A 23,751-nucleotide genomic window follows, 5' to 3' on the forward strand; every position below is an offset into this window, starting at 1 on the left:
AAACATCAGGAAGGCAGCATCAATAAATCAGTTCTCTGTTCAGAGAGAACATCAACAGTTCTCATCCTAATTCTCTTCATTGTGAAGCTCCATTGAGGACAGAGTGCTGCTAGAATGCTCTTTGTGGGCTGTGTGCTAATTTGATGAGCAAATCTGATCTTAGAGCTTCAGCTTCAAGGTCGGAAGTTCTTTGTTTAAGTCTGAGTTCTGCCATTTCCTATTAGCCATGTGAACTTGAGTGAAATTCTCTTCTCTGAAATGCTTCTCTCATCTGTAAAATGTGGACCATAATAACTATCTTGCAATGTGTTGAATGGTTGAAGAATTACATTTTTTTTCCAATTATATAATTAGATAATATTTATCATTTTAACAAATACTTGAGTGCCGATTATGGCGCTGGCCTAGCAACTGAGAATATAGCAGGAAAGGGATGAACTGTTTCTGTCCTGCCTTCATGGAGCTTACAGGGGAATGCCTACTTTTTAAAATAATTAAAAAATCATTGTTATTTACATTTGTGACAAGTATGTGAGGAAGTAAGATTTCTGATCAGATTCGGGGGGACTGAGGGAGAAGAATGGGATCTACTAAGAGAAATAAATTCCTGGAAAGTTGACTTTTAAACTGAGGTGGGAAGGGTAGGTAGCCAGGCAAAGTGGGGGGAAGGCAGGGCATTCCAGGAAGAGGAAATAGTTTATTTGAAGAGAGTGAGGCAAGGAGGAGCTTGGTACGTTGATGTAAGGCCACCAGGCCAGGAGTGTACAGAGTAAAGAGGAAAAGTGGCATGAGGCTGGGGGTGGGAGGCCAGATCTTGGGGATCTCTTGAGTGAGGTTTGCTGCCTGTGGTGATGTGTCACTCTTCTGGGACACCTAGCAGGCTGAGACATGTTTCTTGCCCCTTACACACTATGATGTGGCCAGGGTTGGTGTGTACCGTTTGTTTTAGATGTCTGAAAATGAAAGGCTAGCAAATTGTCTAAAATTTATTATTATGTGGTGTGAACTTTGAAATGTCTAAGCCAGATGCACCACTTTTAGTGACCTAGGTTCTTATCTTCTTTTTATCATTGGATTACAGCAAAGAGCATTATCCTGATACTTGTTTGGTTCCTGCCTACAGAAGGATGTGAACTAGTACTGGAAGCTCCTTAGTCAGGAAATTCCCAGAATGTCTGAAGTTAGGCATCTCTGCCCAACGCCTTCATTGTGTCCACCCACAAGTTGGCAGGAGAGGAACAGGCTCCCCATGCGAGGGCCTTTGAATGGTAGCCAGGGCAGCGTGTACCCTTGTAGCAGCTGCCTAGGAAGATTGTTCCAAGAGTCAGAACTAGCTGGAAGGACTGAGTGCCCATGACATACATAGAGTGGGAACATTCTTCTCCCACTTAGTAGCACTGAATAGCTAGATGTGAAAATAAAACCTGGGGGGCTAATTTTAAGGTTACAGTAGTAACAAGATGACCATTCGTGGAAAATATAATGTGGGGTCATAATGTAACATTGTTTGCTTGTAAAAGAAAAGTACAGTTTTGTGAATTTTAGTGATTTTTTTTTCATTAAAATTGGTATGGTCCTTTATGTTTACTCTTGGATCACTTCCTTTTTCCTCAAAAGATAGCATTTTATTATATAGTATAATGCTTTGGGAAATAAAATTTGCATGGATGTATTTTTGGAGGGCCCATAACAAGCCCACAAGGGACATGAATGATGCTATTTATAAACACAGAACTGGTAATTGCAGAGTCTTTCCCCTTATGCTTCTTAGAAACAATTTCCTTGGTTTTGCTTTTTGGCAAGATACCTCCCTTTTATTCTTGAATCAGGTATGACTCAGGGTTTATGCAAACCTCTTCATTTGCCACGGATCAGAGCCAAGTTTGAGGTTAACCTTGCCTGGATCTTGTAATACTTTTATCTTTCCTTGATTTTTTTCTCTGTCCCTAATGTCTCAAGAACAGCTCCTGCAAAATCTCATCTGATGGCACAAATTTTATATTTAGTTCATTGAACTACTTCCTTGCTTAGATGTCACTGGTGATCCTAGTTTATTTTTAGAAAATATTTTATAAGCCACTTTTAATCTATATGGACACAAAAATGTTATATGCAGTGAAATTTACAGTGACTTCACTGCTGTCCTCTAAGCTCATGGTGAAAACAGTCCCTCCTTAAGCTGAGGAGCTCCATTCCATCTCCCTCTTAAGGAACAGACATTTCTTAATTGACCCAATCAAAAATTGTTTACTTGCATATAGAGAAATTGGGTGCTCTTTGACTAGCCTAATTGAAATACTGTATAGAGTTGCATTGTCTCTATCCATCGGCCAAATAAATTCCCACAGAGGCAGGCCACAGAGCAGTCTTCTGGGGGTGAGCTTCTGGGAATTGGTTATATCCCATGTAAATTTCCTGGGGATGAAGAGCCTATGTATTGCAGTTACCTAGAAACTATTACAGAGAGTGGCTGACGAATATAGTTTCCTAAGACATAAATTTTTTTCAGAGTCTATAGAAAAGGTTAGTTTCCTTTAGATGAACTGTGTTTCTCTTTTGTGAGACAATTTTTTTTTTTTTTTTTTTTTTGCTTTTGATATCAGGAAGTTTAAATACCCGTTTGTTACTTTGGGATTGTCTAAGCTAGATATGACTTTTTAAAAAAAATTTCAGGCTTTTTTTTTTTCTTTTTCCTTTTTTTTTTTTTCTATCTTTTTCCAGCCTATTCTCCCCGGGACTTTTGCAATGCATGTTTAGGTAAAATACATATTGTCACATTTCTCATGAGTCATCTCTCTGGCCTTTAATAAATTGTGAAAAAGAAACGCAATTCACAATACTCCTGGGAGAGCACAGGGTCATCCCTGAATCATCTTGTGTATTGTCTCTGAAGTACTATGATTCTTTGTGTTCTTTTATATTTCAATTTTCTTGTTCTTGTGTTTAGGAAATTTTGATAGAATTTATACCTTTATGTGTTTTTTTTTTCACTTTGAAGTAAAATACAGTTGAATGCTAATACCTACAAAGCTTTCCTATTTCAAAAATGTAGACATCAAGAAATTAGCACTGCATTATTTCTTCATAAAGCTAATGAATTATGTCATAGGATCATCTTAGATGTTCACATTTCATTGGTAAAAACTCAAAATTAAAATGTAATTTAAAATTTTTAAATAGCTTAATTTATGTCATGAGTTATATTTTTGGGAGCCAAGGACATTAAGATTTAGGACATTTCAGCCATGGTCTTGGCAGAAATATATTGTTAAACCATGAGGAGAGAGAGTTTTCCAGAATATTTCTAAGAGAGAAACAAATGGTCTTATCAAAAAATAACTTCTCCTTGCCTGAAATGTAAATTGTAAATCCAAGACAATCATGCAAAGCTTTTTAAATGAGTTTTAGGTTGTGTTTACAATGCTATACATAGATGATTATGAAAATACTAAAACAAGTGGACTTCATATACTGAAATGCCTGAACAAGAATTCCATTGTGATAGATCAAACAAGTCAAGTAGAAATTTTTCTTTTACCAAGACCTAACTAATATTAGAGCTTAAGAGACAAAGATCTCTTCCTTTCCCCTGGGTATTATTTTAAAAACCTAAGATCATAGGATTGCCTAATAGACAAGGTCCCTCATTACCCTTCAAGAGAAAACTATAATGGTTGCAATTACTTACTTTTTCCTTATTCTTCTATCCTTCCTCTTTTTTAAAAAATGTTATTGAAATATAGTTGTTTTACAACGTTGTATTAATTTCTTCTGTACAGCACAGTGACTCAGTTATACATAATATATATTTTTTTCATATTCTTTTTCCTTTATGGTTTGTCACAGGATATTGAATATAGTATAGTTCCCTATGTTATACAGTAGAATCTTGTTGTTTACCGATCCTATATATAATAGTTTGCCTCTACTAATCCCAAACTCCCAATTCTTCCCTCCCCTATCCCACCCGCCTTGGCAACCAAAAGTTCGTTCTCTATGTCTGTGAGTCGGTTTTTGTTTTATAGATATGTTGATTTGTGTGGTATCTTAGATTCCACATGTGGTATCATATGGTACTTGTCTTTTTCTTTCTGACTCACTTTGCTTAGTATGATAATCTCTAGGTCCATCCATGTTGCTGCAAATGGCATTATTTCATTCTTCTTTATGGCTTAGTAGTATTCCATTGTGTGTGTGTGTGTGTGTGTGTGTGTGTGTGTGTGTGTGTGTGTGTGTATATATATATATATATATATACCACATCTTCTTTATCCATTCATCTGTTGATGGACATTTAGGTTGTTTCCATGTCTTTGCTATTGTAAATAGTGCTGCTATGAACCTAGGGGTACTTGTATCTTTTTGAATTATAGTTTTGTCTGGTTATATGCCCAGGAGTGGGATTGCTGGATCATATGGCAACTCTACTTTTAGTTTTCTGAGGAACTTCCATACTGTTTTCCATAGTGGCTGCACCAACTTACATTCCCACCAACAATGTAGGAGGGTTCCGTTTTCTCCAGACCCTCTGCAGCATTTGTTATTTGTAGACTTTTTAATAATGGCCATTCTGACTGGTGTGAGGTGGTACCTCACTGTAGCTTTGATTTGCATTTCTCTAATAATTAGTGATGTTGAGCATCTTTTTCATGTGCCTGTTGGCCATCTGTATGTCTTCTTTGGAGAAATGTCTATTTAGGTCTTCTGCCCATTTTTTGATTGGGTTGTTTAGTTTTTTTTGGAGATTAAGCCCTTGTTGGTGACATCATTTTCAAATATTTTCTCCCATTCCGTAGGTTTTTTCATTTTGTTTATAGTTTCCTTTGCTGTGCAATGGCTTGTAAGTTTGATTAGGTCCATTTGCTTATTTTTGTTTTTATGTCTTTTGCCTTGGAAGGCTGACCCAAGAAAACATCGGTACAATTTATGTCAGAGAATGTTTTGCCTATGTTCTCTTCTAGGAGTTTTATGGTGTCTTGTCTTATATTTTAGGTCTTTGAGCCATTTTGAGTTTATTTTTGTGTACGGTGTGAGCGTGGGTCCTAACTTCATTGATTTACATGGGGCTGTCCAACTTTCACAACACCACTTGCTGAAGAGACTGTCTTTTCTCCATTGTATATTCTTGCCTCCTTTGTTGAAGATTAATCATTTATAGGTGTGCAGGTTTATTTCTGGGCTCTCTATTATGTTCCATTTATCTGTATGTCTGTTTCTGTGCCAATACCTTGCTGTTTTGATTACTATAGCCTTGTAGTATCATCTTAAGTCTGGGAGGTTTATGCCTCCAGCTTTGTTCTTTTTCCTCGGGATTGCTTTGGCAATTCTGGGTCTTTTATGATTCCATATAAATTTTAGAATTATTTGCTCTATTTCTGTGAAAAATGTCATGGGTAATTTAATAGGGATCACATTGAATCTGTAGATTGCTTTGGGTAGTATGCTCATTTTAATAGTATTAATTCTTTCAATCCAAGAGCATGGGATAGCTTTCCATTTCTTTGAATCATCTTTAATTTCCTGTATTAATGCTGTGTAGTTCTCAGCATATAAGTCTTTCATGTCCTTGGTGAGATTTATTCCTAAGTATTTTTTTTGGTGCAATTTTAAAAGGGATTGCTAGTTTGCATTCCCTTTCTTATATTTCATTATTAGTGTAAAGAAATGCAACCAATTTCTGTATGTTAATGTTGTATCCTGCTACCTTGCTGAATTAGTTTATCAGTTTTAGTAGTTTTTGTGTGGAGTCTTCAAGGTTTTCTATATATATTATCATGTTATCTGCATAATGACAATTTTACCTCTTCCCTACGAAACTGAATAACTTTTATTTCTTTTTCTTGTCTGATTGCTGTGGCTAGGACTTCCACTACAGTGTTGAAGAGAAGTGGTGAGAGTGGGTATCCTTGTCTTGTTCCAGATTTTAGCAGGAAGGCTTTCATCTTTTCACCATTGTGTATTATACTGCCAGTGGGTTTGTCATAAATAGCTTTTATGTTGAGATATGTTCCCTCTATACCCACTTTCATAAGGGTTTTTATCATGAATAGATGCTGAATTTTATCAAATGTTTTTTTCTGCATTTGTTGAGATGATCATGTGGTTTTTGTCTTTTCTTTTGTTGATGTGGTGTATCACATTGATCGATTTGTGTGTGTTGAACCATCCTTGTGAACCTGGGATGAATCCCACTTGGTCGTGGTGTATGACATTTCTTATGTGCTGTTGGATTCACTTTGCTAATATTTTGTTCAGAATTGTTGCATCTATATTCATCAAAGATATTGGCCTGTAATTTTCTTTGTTGTTACTGTTTTTGTCTGGTTTTGGCGTCAGGGTAATCCTGGCTTCATAGAATGTCTTTGGGAGTATTCCTTCATCTTCAAGCTTTTGGAAGAGTTTGAAAGGAATCAGTATAAGTTTTTCTTTGTATATTTGGTAGAATTTCCCAGTGAAACCATCTGGTCCTGAACTTTTGTTTGTAGCGAGTTTTTTTATTACTGATTCGATTTCATTTCTAGTGATTGGTCTGTTCAAGTTATCTATTTCTTCTTGATTCAGTTTTGGTGGGCTGTATGTTTCTAGAAAGTTGTTCATTTTTTTGAAGTTGTCAAATTTGTTGGCATATAATTGTTCATAGTATTCTCATGTTTTTTTGTATTTCTACTGTATCTGTTGTGATTTCTCCTCTTTGATTTCTTATTTTATTTATTTATTTAGGTCATCTCTCTTTCTTCATGGTGAGCCTAGCCAGAGGTTTGTAAATTTTCTTACCGTTTCAAAGAACGAGCTCTTGGTTTTATTAATTTCTTCTATAGTTTTTAAATCTCTATTTTATTTACTTCCTCGCTGATCTTTATTATCTCCTTCCTTCTGCTGACTTTAGGTTTTGTTTATCATTCATTTTATAATTCTTTTAGACGGGTTAGATTGTTTGAGATTTTTCTTGTTTCTTAAGGAAGACCTGTATTACTATGAACTTCCCTCTAAGAATTGCCTTTGCTGCATGCCATGGATTTTGTATGGTTGTGTTTTCATTGTCATTTGCCTCAAGGTATTTTTTAATTTCTTCTTTGATTTCATCATTGACCCATTGGTTTTATAGTAGCATGTTGTTTAGTCTCCATGTAATTGGTTTTTTTTCTCATTTCTGTGGTTGATTTCTAGTTTCATGCCATTATGGTCAGAAAAGATGCTTGAAGTCATTTCTGTACTCTTCAATTTGCTGAGGCTTGTTTTGTGCCCAAGTATGTGGTCAATCCTAGAGAATGTTCCATGTGCACTTGTACAGAATGTGTATTCTGCTTTTTTTGGATGTAATGTCCTAATTAAGTCTAACTGTTATGTTGTATCATTTAAGATCTCTGTTGCCTTATTGATTTTCTCTGTTGAAGATCTATCTTTTGATGTGAGTGGGGTGTTAAAGTCTCCTACTATTATTGTATTCCTGTCAATTTCTCCCTTTATGTCTGTTAGTATTTGTTTTATGTATTCGAGTGTACGTATATTGGGTGCATATATATTGACAAGTGTAATATTCTCTCCTTGTATTGATCTTTTTATCATTATATAGTGTCCTTCTTTATCTTTCTTTATAGCCTTTGTTTTAAAGTCTATTTTGTCTGATATAAGCATTGTGCCCCCCCCCCACTTTCTTGTCCTTTCCATTTGCATGAAATATCTTTTTCCATCCCCTCACTTTTAATTTATCTGTGCTTTGCCCTAAAGTGTGTCTCTTGTAGGCAGCATATTGTAGGATCTTGTTTTTTTATCCAGTCTACCACTCTGTGTCTTTTGATTGGAGCATTTAGTCCATTGACATTTAAGGTAATTATTGATAGATATGTATTTATTGCCATTTTAACCTTGTTTTTCCATTGATTTTGTATTTCTTCTTTGTCCCTTTCTTTTTCTTTTTGTTTTTCCTTTTGTAGTTTAATGATTTTCTTTTGTATTATGCTTATGTTCTCTTCTTTTTGGTTTTTGTGACTCTATTGTATGTTTTTGATTTGTGGTTGCTGTGTTTAAGTATGATAACCCCTTCCTATATCTACTTGCTTTATACTGGTAGTCATATAGCCTCAAACACATTCTAGAAAAAAAAAATCTACATTTTCTTATTCTTTTCCCCCACATTTTATGATTTTGATGTCCTATTTTGGATCTTCATTTTCATCCTTTTTCTGTTCATTGTGGTTATTGCTTTCACAGAATTTTTTTGATTTTTTTAATCTGTGTACTGTCTTATTTAAGTGATTTACTTTCCAATTGTGATTTTCTCTTTTCTACAGATTCTTGCTACTTTTCTATTTAAAGAAGAGCTTTCCATATTTTCTTTAGGGTAGGTTTAGTATTGCTGTATTCTTTTAGTTTTTACTTGTCTAAAAAATTCTTTATTTCTCCGTCTATTCTAAATGATAATCTTGCTGGGTAGAGTATCCTAGGTTGCAGATTTTTCCCTTTTAGGACTTTGAATATATCTTGTTACTCCCTTCTGGCCTGCATCATTTCTGTAGAGAAATCCGCTAATAGCCTTATGGGGGGTTGCCTTGCAATTAATTATTTGTTTTTCTCTTGCTGCCTTTAGAATCCTCTTTAACTTTTGCCATTTTTATTATAATATATCTTGGTGTAGGTCTATTTGGGTTTATCTTGTTCAGGACCCTCTGTGCTTCCTGTATCTGGATATCTGTTTCCTTCTTTAGTTTTGGGAAGTTTTCAGCCATAATTTCTTCAAATACATTTTCAATTCTCTATTCTCTTTCTGGGATCTCTATTATGTGTAGATTGGCATGCTTTATGTTATCCCATAGGTCTCCTATACTGCTTTCTTTCTGTTTTCATTTGGGTTTCTGTCTGCTGTCCTGATTGGGTGATTTCCATTATTCTATCTTCTAGATCACTAATTTGTTCTTCTGCATTATGCATTCTGCTATTCATAGCCTTTAGTTCAGCTTTTGTTTCTTCAAATGAATTCTCTAATTTTTCTTGGCTCCTCCTTATAGTTTCTAGTTCCTTTTTACAGTAATCTGCATTTCTGTCAATAGCCTTTCTTAATTCCTTCAGATTTTTCATTATCTCCTTTTTGAACTCGATGACTATTAGACTGAAGAGAGCTGTTTCATTGTTTGTTCTTTCAGGGGAATTATCTCGACCTTTTAATTGGGAGTGGTTTCTCTGCTTTCATTTTACTTATATTTCTGTTGCTCTATGAGTTTAGGAAGAACAATTATCTACCGTGGTCTTGGAGGACTATTTTTATGTGGGAACATCCCTGTGTAGCCTGCATGTCAACTCATTAATATTTTTCGGTGTGAAGGCTGTTTTTAGTATGGATGACTGCCACCTCTTTCCTGAGTGTACTCTGGCCATTATCCCCTTGATAGGAGGTGTGACTGACGTTGTGGTGACCAGAGCCTGCACTGAATATTGAGCAGGGCCTCCTCTTTGCTCTGTGGCTGTCACTGACCTGTCCAGGGCAGAGTCTGCTCCCTAGTTGTTGGAGTAGAAGCCCCCAGCTCCATTTCTGACCTGCATTTCTGATATGCAGGGTGAGGTGGGCGGGATTGGAGTGCTCCCATGGGGAGAGAAGCCACTGAGTATTCCTCCACTGGGCCTGTTCACCTGTGAGCGTACTCTGCTATGTCACTTTCATCCATTAAGCAGGCTCACAAAGCACACTGTTGTTAGCACTGCCCTTGGCCCCTATGTAACCATGGGTATGCTGACTATCAGCCCTGGTGCTTCTCAGTCTTTGTTTTTCACAAAGCCACCAGCACAGGGCTGCTGAAGTCAGGTCCCAGGACTGCAGTCATCACACACCTGGACCCACTGTGGGAGCTATGGAGGCATCTCAGACCCTGGCCCAGCCCAGCCCCCATGTGTACGTGCCCACAAAGCCCACAGCTGCTAAGGCCAGACCCGTCCCAGCCATGGGAGCACCAGTTGTCCGTTCAGATGTTCCACAGGCACTGCATTTACAAAGCCAGCTGCGGAGGTGTGAATCTGCAGTTTGCATAGCCGTGGGCAAAGATTTCAGCTCTGCTTCCTAAATTGCACAGCCCCTTTCGTCCTACCCCATTACTTGGAGATCTTTCTTGTCCTTTCAGATGTTTGAGGTGTTCTGCTAGTGTTCAGTAGGTGTTCTGTGAGAAATCTTCCATTTGTACATGTATTCTTGATGTATTTGTGGGAAGAGATGAGTTCCATGTCCTACTACTCCACCATCTTGATTCCGATCCCCTATCCTTCCACTTTTTGAGGAGGTGCTGAGGATTTATTGTTTTGGATGTCATGATAAACTCTGGGATGAAGTTTAAATGGCTTTATCCTTTTGGTTGAAGGCAGGCAAATAACAGTGTTACATCATGGTGTCTTAGCTTTTTGTCAGTACCAGCTAGTTTCTCAGTATCTCCAACTTTATAATAAAGTAATTGATTTGCTTAGCATTTAAAAAGTTACCCTATCTACCATTTTATATCTGTACATAAAGATACAACACAAGGGCTTCCCTGGTGGCGCAGTGGTTGAGAGCCCGCCTGCTGATGCAGGGGACACGGGTTCGTGCCCCGGTCCGGGAAGATCCCACATGCCACGGAGCGGCTGGGCCCGTGAGCCATGGCCGCTGAGCCTGCGCGGCCGGAGCCAGTGCCCCATAACGGGAGAGGCCACAACAGTGAGAGGCCCGCGTACCACCAAAAAAAAAAAAGATACAACACAAGCTGAATGCTATCATTTTTCCTTACCTATGGGTATATATGTTTGTTTCAAGAGTAGAATACAGCCTCATTAGTAAGAGTATCTCTAGTCTTATATTAAAATGAAAATCATTCATTTTTAATTTTTGCTTCTCTACTTTTGTAAAATTATGACATCTCCTGTTGGCCCTTTAACTATTTAGAGTATGGATGACTGCATTTTTTGGCATAAATTATTTTTAAATATGGAGTAATATCTGCACAGTCCTAGGGATACTGGTTATTATCTGATAAGTGGTCCTCTACTGATAGTGACCTGTAAACCCTAGATTTCAACAAGTCCACTATGTATTCCTCAACAAAAGTGAGGTGACTTCAGATATGACCAATTTAAGCTTCTTCCATCCCATCAGTAATTCTGTATAAACAAAAGCAATGCATAAAGGTTTTCCACTTTGTAATAATTTAAAAATCACACCAGTTAATTTTTTAAATTTTATTCAGGGAGCAAAAATAAAACAGTAATCACTTTTTTACACCACATTAGGATAAGAACACTTCATAATTGTCATCATCAAATTTACCAGGTATCAAAGAGTCTTGATTTAAGGTCACATGGCATCTCAGTCAATTGTCAGAGTTCAGTAGTTTTCACCCTGAAGGGTAGTAACACTACCGTGTTAATTCAATCAGAAGATATTCCAAAAGAGAGCCATAAATTAGCCAGAGCTTATAGTAAGAGAATGACTGGTATTAAAGAAGGCTAAACCTAAAGTATGATTATATTCCTGCTACTTCCTGTCTTTGCATTTAAGGATTACTTTTACCCTGCCAGTAGAAGTAGGAGCCCTGAAAAACTAGACTAGAGCCATTCCTTGGTGTTGCATGTGTGAATAAGGAAAAAAAAAAATCTCAGGATCTTTTATATGTCTTGTACAATTTGATATGAGGTGTTTAATATCAAATAATAACCTTGAAGAGGTTTTTACCTTACTTTTTGTTTTTTGGTACTTTCTGGCATGTTCATTGAATCTCATCAAATAAAGCCTCACTGAAGAGAGCGTATCTTTAAATTCTTAGCATAATTTCTGTTTTGTGCAGAGCAGCTGGAGGGGATGATGGGCCTTTTCAGTCCTAAAGCTAAATTCCCCACCATTGCCCTAAGCAGACCTTCACTTCTCCCCAAGAAAATTTCTGAAGAAATAAGACAGCTGCTTTTTTCCAGGTACAGGCAAATATAGCTGAAAGTTGTTGTGACCTTCTAGTATTCGACTCATATTGTCTCTACAATTCCACCTACATTTTCTAAACTATCAGCACTTTGAATTGGCAGAGCTGCCCTTCCTGTCTCTGAAACGCGTGCGCTCACATTGGCACCATTGCTAATAAGGAGATTTAAACCTGAGGATGACTCATTGTTAATGACCCGTCTTATGTACAACTTCCTCTTTCCAGCCACCAGAGCACACAAGGAGCTAAACAAGCAAATGACTCTAAAGGAGAGTTGGGGTTCCTAAACCCAGGTTTTATCACTGAACTCAAAAACCCACACACACCTTCTCCCCTCTTCCTTAGGATGAGAACGTTTTAACTGACCTCTGCCCTCCTATCAACAATACAGTTGACCCTTGATCAACACCAGTTTGAACTGCCTGGATCCACTTATTGCAGATATTTTTCAGTAGTAAATTCTGTAGTACTACACAATCCATGGTTGATTGAATTCACAGCTATGGAGGGCCCACTGTAAGTTATACTCGGCTTTTCAACAACAAGGAGGGTGGGCATCCCTAACCCCCTTCTTGTTCAAGGGCCAACTGTATTTGAAGATACTCAGAGGGAATTTATCTTCAAAGTTATCTTGAATGTTGTTTATTTTCATAACCTAAAGAGATCTTGTAAAACTCCAATGGGATATTATAGTGAAGTTGAATGTTTTATAGAATCCTTCTTACTTGCCAGAAATGCTTGTTTTATGTATCTTTATGAAAGAATAATTGTCAGGCAAGTGCACTAAAAAAGGTATTTATTTTTCTAGGATATTGAATCAGTCAACCCCAGGGACAAAAACATGGGTAATGTTTTCAAGTACTCATTTTACCTTCCCTTTGAAGAACAAGTTAATATTTTAAAATGCAAGTTAATCTTTAACTTAGGTGCATTTTCAGTAGAAAGCATGATTTTTTCAAAATATGTTAAGAAATTGTCATTAGTGATAGGCAATCAATCAGCTATCAAACTAAAGTTTGGCCTTTTAAGAGCTATTGTAAGACCCAGGATGATAATTAATTTAACACTGGAATAATTGGAACTTTAGCAGTTTTTGGCAGAGTGCTTCTCTGTGATGGTGAGTATTCTGGAATTTCCCCCCAAATTATAAATTTTATTATTATTATGTTGAATCTTTGGCAGATGCTTTTTTAAATAAGAAAAGAATCAAAACCTTTCCCCGGTGTGCTATTAAAGGAATTTCCCTCTCCATAGCCTTGTGTATTAAGTTATTAAAGCTTGATCCCAAAGTGGTATTTCAAAATCATTCTTAAAAGTGTTAGTAGGATCAGCATCACCAGTGATCTAAAGTAAAAATATGTCACTTCTCTGAATTTTTCAAACACTGTGTGATGAATGATCTTGGGGAAAACGAGCTGCTTGAACTTCTTTTAAATTCTAGGGACCGACATGGCTTTCATTGTATGTGCTATATTAGAGAAGAATACAACAGAGAAGGGCACTACATCTTAATTTATTTTTTTTTATTGAAGTAGAGTTGATTTACAACGTTGTGCTAATTTCTGCTGTACAAAAGTCACTCAGTTATACACGTATATACATTCTTTTTCATATTCTTTTTCATTATGGTTTAACACAGGTTATTGAATATAGTTCCCTGTACTATACAGTAGGGACCTGGTTGTTTATCCATTCTAAATGTAACAGTTTATATCTACTAAACTCAAACTCCCAGTCCATCCCTCTCCCTCCCCACCTCCCCGTTGGCAACCACAAGTCCGATGTCTATGTCTGTGAGTCTGTTTCTGTTTTGTAGATAGGTTCATTTGTCCCATATTTTAGATTCCACATATAAGTGATATCATATAGTATTTCTCTTTCTCTGTCAGACTTCACTCAGTATGATGATCTCTAGTTGCATCCATGTTGCTGCAAATGGCATTATTTCATTCTTTTTTATGGCTGAGTAATATTCCATTGTGTATATATATATATATATATATATATATATATATATACCACATCTTCTTTATCCATTCCTCTGTCGATGGACATTTAGGCTGTTCCCATGTCTTGGCTATTGCAAATAGTGCTGCTGTGAACATATGGGTGCATGTATCTTTTTGAATGTAGTTCTGTGTGGATACATGCCCAGGAATGGGATTGCTGGATCATATGGCAACTCTAGTTTTTTTAAGAACCTGCATACTCTTGTCTGTAGTGGTTGTACCAATTTACATTCCCACCAACAGTGTAGGAGGGTTCCTTTTTCTTCACACCCTCTCCAGCATTTGTCATTTGTAGACTTTTTGGCCATTCTGACTGGTGTGAGGCGATACCTCATTGTAGTTTTAATTTGCATTTCTCTAATAATTAGTGATGTTGAGCATCTTTTCATGTGACTCTTGGTCATCTGTATGTTTTCTTTGGAGAAATGTCTATTTAGGTGTTCTGCCCACTTTTTCAATTGAGTCGTTTTTTTTTTTTCTTTTGGCTGCATTGGGTCTTTGTTGCTGTGCATGGGCTTTCTCTAGTTGCAGCAAGTGGGGGCTACTATTCATTGCAGTGCGCGGGCTTCTCATTGTGGTGACTTCTCTTGTTGCGGAGCATGAGCTCTAGGCACGTGGGCTCAGTAGTTGTGGCTCGTGGGCTCTAGAGCACAGGCTCAGTAGCTGTGGTACATGGGCTTATTTGCTCATGGCCAGTGGGATCTTCCCGGACCAGGGCTTGAACCTGTGTCCCCTGCATTGACAGGTGAATTCTTAACCACTGTGCCACCAGGGAAGTCCCTGGTTTTTTGATATTGAGTTGTATGAGCTGTTCGTATATTTTGGAGATTAAGCCTTTGTCGGTCGCATTGTTTACAAATATTTTCTCCCATTCTGTAGATTGTCTCTTTTTTTTACAGTTTCGTTTGCTATGCAGGCACTGCATTTTAATTTGGCAGCATCTAAGACTCTCCAGGTGTTGGGATTCAACTATAGCTTATGCGTTCTGATTGTCATTTGTCTGTTCACTTTGATCTGGCACAACGAGCATTAATACTTACTTATCTTTTCTAAGGACAAGGCCTCTCTCCCCCCCTCCTCCTCTCTCTCTTGCAACATCTAATTTGTTAGAAGGAAAGATGATAAACTAGCCAAGGAAAACCTAAACCTTTGACTTTAATGTATTGGCGTCATAAACACCATGTTTTGTTTTGTTTTTTATTTAGTTTTTCGTTGTCTGAGCATCTTGAAGTGGCAAGTTAGTGATTTGCTTAGCTTTTTCTTAATAACATAAATGAAATGAGAGAAAAGTAACCAGGATACATTTTCTGACTTTGGTAAAAGGACTATGACTCATCTTGTTAAAGGCATGCAGGGATCTTAATTTCAGAGAATAACATATGTTAGTCCCAACTGTTTCTATATCCATTGTGATCATGACAAGATTTGGAGAAAATGTTGTAAAAGCATATTTACTTTCATTCTATTCATTTTATGGAACAGAATAGTCCAGGAAATAGACACTGAGTGGACAATACCATCATGCCATTACTTAAATTACTATAACAATTAATGTGTTGGCAGGAACTTACCTTGCACCTTTCAGGGGTAAGCCAGCTTCATTTTGCATAACTCTAAAAGTTTTTTTTTTTAAGTTACTTTTTTGAAACCTGATTCTATACATATCAAGTCTTCTTATGATTTATTAAGAACCTGGGGAGGTGTAAGACTTACATATAAGGAGTAATGGACTTTGAAGAAAAAGAGGTTTCTAAGTGGCTCTTGGGGTACAATTTAAAGGGTACAGTTAAGATAATGGAGTGAGGGATATAGGCAATGGTTTCACTAATTACTTAACTGTCAGATTCACTTGCTTCTCTAGTTTACAACAGAGGTAATCATTTAATACACAAGACTTTGGTGAGCTAGAGAACACTCAGCAAGAAATGGGCTGGCAGTGGGAAAAAATATCACTCAAGAATAAGCACAAATAAAAAATCAACTTCCAAAGGCTCGTGATACCAGTGATTTTCCACTCCTGTTGGGATTTTGATTTCTTTCCAGAAGAATTGCAGCAGTGGCCTCCTGCCAAAGGAGAACAATATTCAGCTTATAGTGCCAACTGCCACTTATAGCTATCTCTCCAGTGGTAGAAGCCCCTCAGATTTTTATATCTGCTGCTTATTAAAAAGCTCTTGACTTTCCCTTGGCTCACTGATCGAGGAATGCCTGGGAGCCTACATACAACAGGTGATCCCGTTTCTGTCAAACAAATGCCATCACACTGTGGGTAGGTACAGAAGGCTAGCCTGGGTGGCCACTGATTCCTTCCACCAATTCAGGCTAGCCTCTCATCAGTATACTGTAACTTATTTAGATTTTGCGGCACGTGTCTGAAAGTCAACATAATAGGTGTAGATGCTTCCAAAGGCCATTCTTTTCTTTCATTGGTATCCAGCCATAAAAATCACTTGCTTTCATTGTCTGTACACAGCCCAAAATATCAAGATAGCTATCACACAGCCCATACATTTCTGACCTTGTCCTCTCTGTCCTCTTCCTTTATGCTCCTTGTTTATCAGAATGTCTTCATAAGTGAAATGACTCTGGTAAGAACCTTTACCTCGTGTTTAAATGAGAAAGTAAGTAATGGAGTTTGCCATTTCCTTTCCATATCATCCTTCAGTTAAAGCAGTGACTTTGTGTTGGAATCACATGGAGAGCTTTAAAAGATTCTAGTCACATTTAAGTTTAAAAAACACTGATTTAAAAGTTGCACCAGTTACAAAATAAGAATAATGTTTTGCCTTATTTTGGTAACCATATTCCTCAATTTTTAAACATTCATACTCTTAAGAGTATTTGTTTTGCTTTGAAATACAGTGCTTCATATTGTGTCATGAATATGGAAGTGACCACAAGTAAGAATATATGTGATCTTACGTATACAGAAAAGTATTATGAGATGAGGTAAAGGGTGGGAAATATACCAATGCTACTCTGAGTTCATAATTGAATAATCACTTACTCTGCCTTAATTGCCTCATCTCCAAAATCTGAAGGTTAAACCAGGTAGGTCTAATACCTTCTGGCTTCTTTCTCTGATCCTATCATCAGTACCACTTCATTTCTGAGGATACTGATTTCTCCATAGAGCTAGGTGGAAGGGGATATTTAAACCCTCTGGAAATATTATATTTAAACAGTATCAACTTACTAATAAGGCCATGTTTCTATGATTGTAATTATCCGGTTGTAGCAAGACAGGGCAAGTGTATTTATTTTCTCCCTTTCTCCTCAGTCTTGTCCCTCCTGCCAGATTTGTTGCAACAACTCATTCAGTGAGACCAAAAATTCCTTCTTTGGTTAGTAACTGAATGGCTGAATTACATTTATCAATTCAAATGGAGATGATTATAATTAATTATTTAATAAAACAAAAGTAAGTACGAAGAAAGATCATTTTCCTAGATTGAGTTTTTTTAAGGTTAATAAAGATATGTAAAGGTTAGGTTAGACGTTTTCTTAAACTACAAACTGTTGTCATTTTTGAAATGTGTAAGCATTTGTTTGTATAAGTAATATGTATTCATTGTAGAAAATGTGGACTCTTCGGGAAAGCACAAAGAACTAAATAACTTACTGGTATTCCAACCACTGAGAGAGATGCTCTTTTCACAGCTGGGCTTATTTCTTTGCTTCACAAATATGAATTCCTTTTAAAAAATAAAATTAGGAGCAAATTATGTATACAAGTTTCTGACTTGCTTGTTTAAATATCACATTGTCTTTAAATATTATAGATATAAAAATATATTCATAATATATTAGGGAAATGCTATAAGTAATAACCATTCCCTCAAACTTAGATATAACTCATGATTTTGAGACCTATTGGGAATGAGGAAAACCAGGTTACCTTGTGCGAATTTGAGACTCTTGGATGGCTATACAGTGAGCATCCTAATCATCTTAGCTAACATAAAAGGGATGCTATTTAAAAGTAGTTGAAAAGGATTCCAGTCTGTTGAAAGATCCCCATATATTGTAAAGTCTCATTGTTTGCGGCCCTATTCTGTGGGTCCTGCCTGTGCCCTGTGGCTCGTTGTCTGCCTACTGAGATGGCTAGGCAATCTTGATTCTCTGTGGTCCTCCCAAGGTTGAGATTCTGTCTGGAGATCTGGACTTCCTCGCCTGGACCCTCCTGTAGGTGCCCCAGCCTTGCCTCCTGACCCTGCATGTAGTCACTGGTCTTTCAACCAAGAAGACCCCATACCTCACAACTTGGAATGCATGCACCTTGATCTTGGAGCAGGAAGGCTTTAATCTCTGGGGCACCATGCAGTGTCACACGACTCTTCCTAAGAGATCAGCACAATAGCCTATAATTCATAAAAGGACCACTGTTGAGTTTTTCAAAATAAAGGTAGCCCATTCCTTTCTTCATGCTGGTAAACCTCTGGAACAGTAAGGCTGTTATCCCTGACCTTCAGCACTTCACGTATGTCTGTTGTCCAGGTTCAGATCACTGTGATCCTTTCTGTTCTGCATGTGAACACGTTTGAAGTTGTGCACATAATGCATCAATTTCCATCCCTGGCTTTTCACAGTTGATTGCCCTGAAGACCTGCTGGTCTTATCTTCACAGAAGATTATAGAATATTATTTTTAGAGAATAATTATTTCCTCTCTGTGCATTTATGCTAATCACTAGTTTGTATATCCATGTATAACTGATTTGCTCTGTGTTTAAGTCCCTGAAAATTCAGCAAGTTGCTGTTTTACCATTTATTTCTTTTGATTAAAATGTGTTTGATACAAACACATTTGTTCTTAGTTCACCTATTTTAAGTTTTTTACCATCAAGCTAAAGGCATGTTACTTGTTCGTATTGGCCATGCGGTTTCTGTCATATTGATGGAAGACACTGATAACTATCTGAAGATTAAAAACTGTAGTAATGTACTTAGTACAAAACATTGTTTAATGTGCTTGAGACCAAAAATAATAACTCTTCAGGGTTCTTTTCTCTCCTGGTTTTCAGGGTGCTGGTTGCACAGCCCTGGTGGTAGCTGTGGTCGCAAGGAAGCTGGAACTTACCAAAGCAGAAAAGCACGTGCACAACTTCATGATGGACACTCAACTGACAAAAAGAGTAAGTTACCACCCTTGTATCTCCAAGGGGAATATTAGTGTTTTTTCTTTCTTTGGTTTAAATTTTCATTTTATTTTATGTTGGAGTACATAGTTGATTTACAATGTTGTGTTAGTTTCAGGTGTTCAGCATAGTGATTTAGTTATACATACACATATACCTATTCTTTTTCAGATTCTTTTCCCACATAGGTTATTACAGAATAATGAGTAGAGTTCCCTGTGCTATACAGTAGGTCCTTGTTGTTTATCTGTTTTATACATAGTAGTATGTATATGTTAATCCCAAACCCTTAATTTATCCCCTCCCACCCCTTTCCCCTTTGGTAACCATAAGTTTGTTTTCGAAATCTGTGAGTCTGTTTCTGTTTTGTACATAAATTCATTTGTATGGGGGCTTCCCTGGTGGCGCAGTGGTTGAGAGTCCACCTGCTGATGCAGGGGACGCGTAACGCAAAAAAAAAAAAATTCATTTGTATCATTTTTTTATATTCCACGTATGTGACATCTATGGTATTTGTCTTTGACTTACTTCACTTAGTATGAGAATCTCTAGGTCCATCCATGTTGCTGCAAATGGCATTATTTCATTCTTTCTTATGGCTGAATAATATTTCATTGTATATATGTACCACATCATCTTTTTTTTTTTTTTTTTTTGCGGTACACGGGCCTCTCACTGTTGTGGCCTCTCCCGTTGCGGAGCACAGGCTCCGGACGTGCAGGCTCAGTGGCCATGGCTCACGGGCCCAGCCGCTCCACGGCATGTGGGACCTTCCCGGACCAGAGCACGAACCCGAGTCCCCTGCATCGGCAGGCGGACTCTCAACCACTGTGCCACCAGGGAAGCCCCCACATCATCTTTATCCATTCATCTGTAGATGGACATTTAGGTTGCTTCCATGTCTTGGCTATCGTAAACAGGGCTGAAATGAACATTGGGGTGCATGTATCCTTTCGAACCGTGGTTTTCTCCAGATATATGCCTAGGAGTGGGATTGCTGGATCTTATGATAGCTCTATTTTTAGCTTTTTAAGGAACTTCCGTACTGTTCTCCAAAGTAGCTGCACCAATTCACATTCTCACCAACAGTGTGGGAGGGTTCCCTTTCCTCCACACTGTCTCCAGCATTTTTTGTTTGTAGATTTTCTGATGATGCCCATTCTGACTGGTGTGATAACTCATTGTAGTTTTGATTTGCATTTCTCTAATACTTAGTGATGTTGAGCATCTTTTCATGTGCCTCCTGGCCATCTGTATGTCTTCTTTGGAGAAATGTCTACTTAGGTCTTCTGCCCATTTTTGGATTGGCTTTTTGTTGAGTTGTATGAGCTGTTTGTATATTTTGGAGATTAAGACCTTTGTCAGTCGCATCATTTGCAAATATTTTCTCCCATTCTGTGTGTTGTCTTTTCGTTTTGTTTATGGTTTCCTTTGCTGTGAAAAAGCTTTTAAGTGTAATTTGGTCCATTTGTTTATCTTGTTTTCATTTTCATTACTCTAGGAGGTGGATCCTAAGAGATATTGCTGCAATTTTTGTCAAGGAGTGTTCTACGTTTTCCTGGAAGAGTTCTATGGTATTTGGTCTTACATTTAGGTCTCTAATCCATTTTGAGCTTATTTTTGTGTACAGTGTTACAGAAAGTTCTAATTTCAGTCTTTTACATGTAGCTGTCCAGTTTTCCCAGCACCACTTATTGAAGAGACTGTCTTTTCTCTATTGTATATTCTTGTCTCCTTATTGTAGATTAATTGAACATAGGTGTGTGGGTTTATTTCTGGGCTTTCTATCCTGTTCTGTTGATCTATATTTCTGTTTTTGTGCCAGTACCATACTGTCTTGATTACTGTAGCTTTGTAGTATAGTCTGAAGTCAGGGAGCCTGATTCCACTAGCTCCATTTTTCTTTCTCAAGATTGCTGTGGCTATTCAGGTTCTTTTGTGTTTCCAAACAAATTTTAAGACTTTTTGTTCTAGAACTGCAGAAAATTGGGAATTTAAAAGGGATTGCATTGAGTCTGTAGATTACCTTGGGTAGTATAGTCATTTTGACAGTAATTGATTCTTCCAATCCAGGTACATGGTATATTTTTGCAGCTGTTTGTGTCCTCTTCAGTTTCTTTCATCAGTGTCTTATAGTTTTCTGAGTATAGGCTTTTTACCTCCTTAGGTAGGTTTCTCCTAGGTATTTTATTCTTTTTGATGCAATGGTTAATGGGATTGTTTCCTTAATTTCTCTTTCTGATCTTCAGTTGTTTGTTAGTGTATAGGAATGCAAGAGATTTCTGTGTATTAATTTTGTAACCTGAAAATTTACCAAATTCATTGATGGTCTTCTGGTATCATCTTTAGGATTTTCTGTGTATAGTGTCATGTCATATCATGTTTACTTCTTTTCCAGTTTGGATTCCTTTAATTTCTTTTTCTTCTCTAATTGCTATGGCTAGGACTTCCAAAACTATGTTGAATTAAAGTGGTGAGAGTGGACACGCTTGTCTTATTCCTGATCTTAGAGGAAATGCTTTCAGCTTTTCACCATTGGGTATGATATTAACTGTAGGTTTGTCATATATGGCCCCTATGTTGAGGTATATTCCCTCTCTACACACTTTCTGGTGACTTTGGTGAGTTTTTATCATAAATGGGTGTTGAATTTTGTCAAAAGCTTTTTCTGCATTTACTGAGATGATCGTTTGGTTTTTATTCTTCTGTTTGTTAATGTGGTGTATCACACTGATTGATTTGCAAATATTGAAAAACCCTTGCATCCCTGGGATAAATCCCTCTTGATCATGGGTGTATGATCCTTTTAATGTACTGTTGGATTCAGTTTGCTAGTATTTTGTTGAGGATTTTTGCATGTATGTTCATCAGTGATACTGGCCTGTAAGTTTCTTATTTTGTGGCATCTTTGTCTGGTATCAGGGTGATTATGGCCTCATAGAATGAGTTTGGAAGTGTTCCTTCTGCAATTTTTCAAAATAGTTTCAAAAGGATAGGTGTTAACTCATCTCTAGATGTTTGATAGAATTCGCCTGTGAATCCATCTGGTCCTGGACTTTCATTTGTTGGGCATTCTTTAATCACACTTTCAATTTCAGTGCTTGTGACTGGTCTGTTCATATTTTCTATTGTTTCCTGGTTCAGTCTTGGAAGATTGTACCTTTTCAAGAATTTTTCCATTTCTTTCAGGTTGTCCACTTTATTGGCATATAGTTGCTTGTAGTAGTCTTATGATCCTTTGTATTTCTTTGGTGTCCATTATAACGTCTCCTTTTTCACTTCAATCATTTCATTTATTGATGTGAGCCCTCTCTCTCTTTTTCTTGATGAGTTTGAATAAAGCTTTATCAACTTTGTTTATCTTTTCCAAGAACCAGCTTTGAGTTTTATTAATCTGTGCTATTGTTTTCTTTGTTTCTATTTCACTTATTTCTGCTCTGATCTTTATGATTTTTGTTTGTTCTTTCTCTAGTTGCTTTAGGTGTAAGGTTAGGTTGTTAGTTTGGGATTTTTCTTGCTTCCTGAGGTAAGATTGTATTGCTATAAACTTCTCTGTTAAAGGTTTCCCATAGCTTTTGGATCATCATGTTTTAATTTGTCTCTAGGTTTTTTTTCATTTCCTCTTTGATTTCTAAAGTGATCCATTGGTTGTTTAGTAACACTTGTTTAGCTTCCATGTGTTTGTGTTTTTTATAGTGTTTTTCCCCCCTTGTAGTTGATTTCTAATCTCATAGCATTGTGGTCGGAAAAGATGCTTGGTATGATTTCAGCTTTCTTGAATTTATCAATGCTGGGCTTATGGCCCAGTATGTGATCTATCCTGGAGAGTGTTCCATGAGCACTTGAGAAGAAAGTGTACTCTGCTCTTTTTGGATGGAATGCTCTATAAATATCAATTAAGTCTATCTGATATAATGTGTCATTTAAGACCTGTGCTTCCTTAATGATTTTCTGTCTGGATGATCTGTCCATTGCTGAAAGTGGGGTGTTAAAGTTCCCCACAATTATTGTGTTACTGTCGATTTCTCCTTTTATGGCTGTTAGCATTTTCCTTGTGTACTGAGATGCTCCTACATTGGGTGCATATATATTTATAATTGTTATATCTTCTTCTTGGATTGATCCCTTGATCATTATGTAGTGTCCTTCCTTGTCTCTTGTGAGTCTTTTATTTTAAAGTCTATTTTGTCTGATACGAGAATTGCTACTCCAGCTTTCTTTTGATTTCCATTTACATGGAATATCTTTTTCCATCCCCTCACTTTCAGTCTGTATGTGTCCCTAGATCTGAAGTGAGTCTCTTGTAGACAGCATATAGGTGGGTCTTGTTTTTGTATCCATTCAGCCAGTCTGTGTCTTTTGCTTGGAGCATCTAATCCATTTATATTTAAGGTAATTACCCATATGTATGTTACTGTTGCCATTTTCTTAATTGTTTTGGGATTAATTTCATGGGTCTTTTTTCTTCCTTTCCCCCTTTGTTCTCTTCTGATTTGATGACTATCTTTAGTGTTGTGTTTGGATTCCTTTTTCTTTTTTGTGTGTATATCTGTTGTAGGTTTTTGGTTTGTGGGTACCATGAAGTCTTGATATAGCAGTCTATAAGATTGTTTTAAGTTGCTGGTCTCTTAGTTTCAAATGCATTTCCGGTATCCTGCATTTGAACTCTCCTCTTCTC

The 23,751-nt window shown here is 37.1% G+C and overlaps 1 protein-coding gene across 1 annotated transcript in view; it reads left to right on the plus strand.

Annotated features, from left to right (window-relative positions):
* KCNN2 (potassium calcium-activated channel subfamily N member 2) overlaps nt 1-23,751 on the plus strand; it is a 327,349-nt gene that overhangs the window by 282,044 nt on the left and 21,554 nt on the right. The window contains exon 7 of the mRNA XM_067731458.1: nt 18,960-19,070. Coding sequence (XP_067587559.1) covers nt 18,960-19,070 — 111 coding nt within the window. The remainder of the gene's footprint in view (nt 1-18,959; nt 19,071-23,751) is intronic.

This window comes from Pseudorca crassidens, chromosome 3 (assembly GCF_039906515.1).
Source record: "Pseudorca crassidens isolate mPseCra1 chromosome 3, mPseCra1.hap1, whole genome shotgun sequence".
Classification (NCBI taxonomy): domain Eukaryota; kingdom Metazoa; phylum Chordata; class Mammalia; order Artiodactyla; family Delphinidae; genus Pseudorca; species Pseudorca crassidens.